At 51.2% G+C, this 5,000-nt stretch overlaps 2 protein-coding genes across 2 annotated transcripts in view; both read right to left on the bottom strand.

Annotated features, from left to right (window-relative positions):
• The window catches only part of LOC125034232 (basic salivary proline-rich protein 1-like), a 3,124-nt gene extending 1,502 nt beyond the window's left edge, over positions 1-1,622 (bottom strand). Inside the window, exons 1-3 of the mRNA XM_047625944.1 lie at positions 1,527-1,622; positions 730-1,005; positions 1-450 (exon numbers count right to left, since the gene is read on the bottom strand). The exon at positions 1-450 is cut by the window's left edge and continues 1,502 nt beyond it. Coding sequence (XP_047481900.1) covers positions 1-153 — 153 coding nt within the window. The 5' untranslated portion in view covers positions 154-450; positions 730-1,005; positions 1,527-1,622. The remainder of the gene's footprint in view (positions 451-729; positions 1,006-1,526) is intronic.
• Positions 1,623-3,898: 2,276 nt separating this feature from the next.
• LOC125033921 (protein artichoke-like) overlaps positions 3,899-5,000 on the bottom strand; it is a 55,286-nt gene continuing 54,184 nt past the window's right edge. The window contains 2 exon segments of the mRNA XM_047625502.1: positions 3,899-4,032; positions 4,429-5,000. The exon segment at positions 4,429-5,000 is cut by the window's right edge and continues 833 nt beyond it. Of these exon segments, the coding sequence (XP_047481458.1) occupies positions 4,022-4,032; positions 4,429-5,000 (583 nt within the window). The 3' untranslated portion in view covers positions 3,899-4,021.

The following is a 5,000-nucleotide window of genomic DNA, read 5'->3' as shown; positions in this document are numbered from 1 at the left end:
CACAGGATGCGGCCCTCGCGAAGGATTCTTGTCGGGGATTAAGGGAGGAGGCACATCCTTCGGCGGCGGAGGCGAGGGAGGGTTCGGGAACAGAGGATGGGGGCTAGACGGCCCATCCACCCAGATGGGATCACTGATGTCCGGGCCCTTCATCGGCTTGCCCGCGCCCAGGATTCCCGACTTGCCCAAAAAGCCTGTGTCTTGGCGCCCGATAACAGGAATGTTTCCCCAGTTGACGTTGAGGCCGAGTTGAGGCAAGTTGAGGTTGCTGATGGACTCGATCAGGTTGGGCAAAGTGGGCAGCTTGATGCCGCTGAACAGTCCGGTTTGCTGCTGCTTGTTGTCGTCAGTGTGACCAGCTGACCCGGCATAGATGGTGGGGGTGTCACCCGTCACGGTGTGGATGTTGGACGAGGACAACAGCTGTTCGCTCTGGTTGCTTCGCACGGCCTGCAATTTTTATTATTGTTATAATTATGACGGTGTAACAAAAGTAAGTTCTTTCTGCAAAATGACCTCATTTTCATGTACGATACTTACATATTCGTCTTTTACACTTATGATTAATGATCAGTTTATATATTAATATATCTAAATATATAGCTTCTCTCTCTCTCCTCTCCCACTCTCTCTCTCTCTCTCTCTCTCTCTCTCTCTCTCTCTCTCTCTCTCTCTCTCTCTCTCTCTCTCTCTCTCTCTCTCTCTCTCTCTCTCTCCCCCCATCCCCACCTGCGAGACCGTAGGCGCCACGGTCGCAACACCCTCTCCGCCAGCGGAAACGGCGGCCGTGGGGAGGGCAGTCGAAGTAGACGCAGCCTGTAGACGTGGAGGAGGTGGACGTGGTCTCCTCTATGACGGAGGCGAGCGCCACGAGACCCGGGGCGCTGGGGACGTGGATGGGGTTGTTGTAGTCCAGGTAGGAAGGCCCCGTGTCCGCCTGGGGGATGGCGTCGGACAGGTTGGTGAGGTGAAGGAGGGTGTTGATGGTCCCTGGGTCTAGGCTTCCTGTGGGGTTGGGAGGAATGGGGTGAGTGTGGATTAGTTCTGTCTGCCTGTCTGGCTGTCTCTCTTTCTCTGCCTGACGTTAACCCCTTTATTTCATCTCGCAAATATCTAAAATTTTACACATACCCCTTCCCACTTCTCCTAGTTCCCACTCGTCTTTTTTTTTTCTTACCTTTCTCTTTCTCTTACTCCAACTCTTTACAGAACCCCCCCTCCCCACCCTCTTTCTCTTGCCAACCCCCAACGGAACCGTCTCCTTCTAACCTCCCCCACACAACCCTCCCACTCTCCTGTGCTGTGTGGTGCAGCGGTAGCGATCTCGTCTAGCAATCTCGCTGACCTGCGTTCGAATCCCTCGTGGATGGTAACCCCGGCCATTCCTTGCACACAGGGGATAACTTAGAAGCAAAATGAAACAGACAGGATGCCACACCAAGAATATCCATTGTAACAAATGGAATCAAACTAAACTCCACATCCCCACACCGCCCCACACACCTCGCCCGTACTCCCACACTAACCCGGACTGCCCCCCGTGAAGAGCAGGGGGTCCAGGAAACGCGGCAAGCAGATGTCGTCCACTTCGTCAGGAGTCCGACGCCCTCCGCACAAGAACGCTGTCACGGGAACCTGCGGCGGGAGAGGAAAGGGTTACGGGCGATGCAGAAGGCTGACGCGTTTTTTTTTCTTTTTTTTTTTTCTTTTCTTCTTCTTCCCCTTTGATTTTTTTCTTTCCTTTCCCTTTTCCCTTTTCCTTCTTTTCTCTTTTTTTCTTTGCCTTTCTTCTCTATTTTTTCCCTTTGAGTTTCCTTCTTTTTCTTCAACTTTTTTTTTTTTTTATCAGCTGGTCTGTGTCTTTTTATTTACATGCAATGAAATGTTACTATTATTAATGCCATCATTATCATTATAATAATTATGATCATGATTCTTATTACTGCAGTTATCATTAGCTGTATTTCATGAATTTGGTTATCCCCATTATCATTTCTGGTATTTTTATTATCCTAATTATCATTATCATTATCACTTTTATTATTATCATTATTATTATTATTACTATTATTATTATTATCCTTATCATTATTATTATTATCATTATTATCGTTATTATTATCATTATTATTATCATTATTATTATTATTGTTGTTGTTGTTATTACCCACTATTATTTCCAATAACATTAGTAATTATTATCGTTATTATTATCAACTTAATTTAATGTAATAATCATCAAAACCTTCATTATCCACACTACAATTATCAATATCATTACCATTAATTACCATCACTATCATTAAATAAATCCCCCCCCCCCTTACCCACCTCCGTGATGGGTATGCCCTTGTACTCCTCGGGGGAGGCGCAGACGGGCACGCCCTTGAGGGAATCGCCGAGAATCGAGGTCCTTTGGGCACGTCCTGGCTCGGGCGGCTCTCCCAGGTATTCCCGGAGCCACACCATCTCGCAGTCGCAGCGGAAGGGGTTGCCTGGAAGAGGGAGGGGAGGGTATGAGTGTGGGGGGGGTTGTATGGGGGGTATAGGGGAGGGTATGGGAGTGGGAGGGTTGCCTGGAAGAGGGAGGGGAGGGTAGGTTACAAGGGCGTGGGTCGGGGGGTTGTATGGGGGGTATAGGGGAGGGTATGGGTGAGGGAGGGTTGCCTGGAAGAGGGAGGGGAGGGTATGAGTGTGGGGGGGTTGTATGGGGGGTATAGGGGAGGGTATGGGTGTGGGAGGGTTGCCTGGAAGAGGGAGGGTAGGGTATGAGTGTGGGGGGGTTGTATGGGGGGTATAGGGGAGGGTATGGGTGTGGGAGGGTTGCCTGGAAGAGGGAGGGGAGGGTATGGGTGTGGGGGGGTTGTATGGGGGGGATAGGGGAGGGTATGGGTAAGGGAGGGTTGCCTGGAAGAGGGAGGGGAGGGTATGAGTGTGGGGGGGTTGTATGGGGGGTATAGGAGAGGGTATGGGTGAGGGTGGGTTGCCTGGAAGAGTGAGGGGAGGGTAGGTTACAAGGGCGTGGGTCAGGGGGTGCATGGGGGGGTATAGGGGAGGGGGGTTGTATGGGGGGCGTGGGTATGTTGCAAGGGCGTATATCAGGGGGTACATGGGGGGGGTATAAGGGAGTTTATGGGTGAGGGGGATTGTATGTGGGGGTATAGGGGAGGATATGGGTGAGGGGGTGCATGGCGGTGTATAGGGGAGGGTATGGGTGAGGGAGGGTTGCCTGGAAGCGGAAGGGGAGGGTATGAGTGTGGGGGGGCTGTATGGGGGGCGTGGGTATGTTACAAGGGCGTGCATGGGGGGTATAAGGGAATGTATGGGTGAGGGGGGATTGTATGTGGGGGTATAGGGGAGGGTATTGGTGAGGGTGGGTTGCCTGGAAGCGGAAGGAGAGGGTATGAGTGTGGGGGTGTTGTATGGGGGGCGTGAGTATGTTACAAGGGCGTGGGTCAGGGGGTGCATGGGGGTATAGGGGAGGGTATGGGTGAGGGTGGGTTGTATGGGGGGGTATAGGGGAGGGTATGGGTGAGGGGGGGTTGTATGGGGGGCGTGAGTATGTTACAAGGGCGTGGGTCAGGGGGTGCATGGGGGTATAGGGGAGGGTATGGGTGAGGGTGGGTTGTATGGGGGGGTATAGGGGAGGGTATGGGTGAGGGGGGGGGTTGTATGGGGGGCGTGGGTATGTTACAAGGGCGTGGGTGAGAGGGTGCATGGTTGGGTATAGGGGAGGATATGGGTGATATGAGTGTTCGGTATATCCCAGCTTTATCATCCTTTTTACGCCGTCTTATCCTGCAGACTTCACTCCTTCTGCGTATTTTTTCCACTCATTCCTTGATCCTTCCTCACACCCTCATACTCCTCATACTGACCGCTCATATCCAGGAGCGACAGGCCCTTGATGGTGTTCCCGAGGGCGTGGAGGTGCAGTCTCTTCAGTTGGTTGTTGTTGAGTGTGAGGATTCGAAGGGCGCGCTGCCTGCCGAAGGCCCCCGGCGACATGCGGCAGAGGTCGTTATCGTGCATCTGGAAGCGAGAGAAAACGGGGTTCAGGAAAGCTTTCTGATTTTTATGCTTTGATTCAAGAACATTCATAGAATAAGCACACACACACACACACACACACACACACACACACACACACACACACACACACACACACACACACACACACACACACACACACACTCGTTGTGAATACAACGAGAAGAACATGAAAGTATACGCATATGCCGAAGGCCTTTTCGCTGTATTGGTTCTTCAGGACATCTGAAGAAGCAAAAGAACGAAAAGCCTGCGCGCGCATATATATCTGCATCTATCTAACTATGATGTTTGTATGTATGTATGTATATACATAGATAGATAGATAGATAGATAGATATTGAATAAAACAAAAACGTGCTTAGCAGCGATCCCTACCATGAGCACAGGTGAGCCACTCCAGACGATAGAAGGAGGAATCCTTGATCTCCAGGATAAAGTTTGAGCTCAAATCCAGGACATCGAGCGACGGAATCTTCCCGAGGGCATCTTCTGGAATGTCCTGAAGGCCGTTGCGACTGAGGTTGAGGAACTTCATGGTCGGGACGTTAAAGAAAGCGCGTCCTCCGATCTCCGTGATCACATTATCCTGCAGTTCTAAGCTCCTCAGCGCCGGGAGATCCGAGAATGAGAAGTCCTTCACGACGGAAATCTGGTTTTTGCTGATTTGCATTTCCTGGAGCGACGTCATACCCACGAAGGAATCTGGATTTAGTTCCACCAGGTTGTTGTTTCGAAGATCTAGGTACACAAGGGACCTCAGTCCGTGGAAGGCTGTTGTCTCAAAGGTCTGTAGGCCGTTGTTCTTGAAGTGCAGGATGCTGAGGCTTGACAGGCCGGCGAAGGACAAGTTCTTGAGGCTGTTGATGTAGTTTTCGCTGAGGAAGAGAGCCTGGAGGTCTGGGAGGTCGATCACTGCGTCTCCCAGATCGGTGAGCGAGTTGTTTGTG

This window comes from Penaeus chinensis, chromosome 17, assembly GCF_019202785.1.
Source record: "Penaeus chinensis breed Huanghai No. 1 chromosome 17, ASM1920278v2, whole genome shotgun sequence".
NCBI lineage: Eukaryota > Metazoa > Arthropoda > Malacostraca > Decapoda > Penaeidae > Penaeus > Penaeus chinensis.
This window is presented reverse-complemented; position numbering and strand designations above follow the sequence as displayed.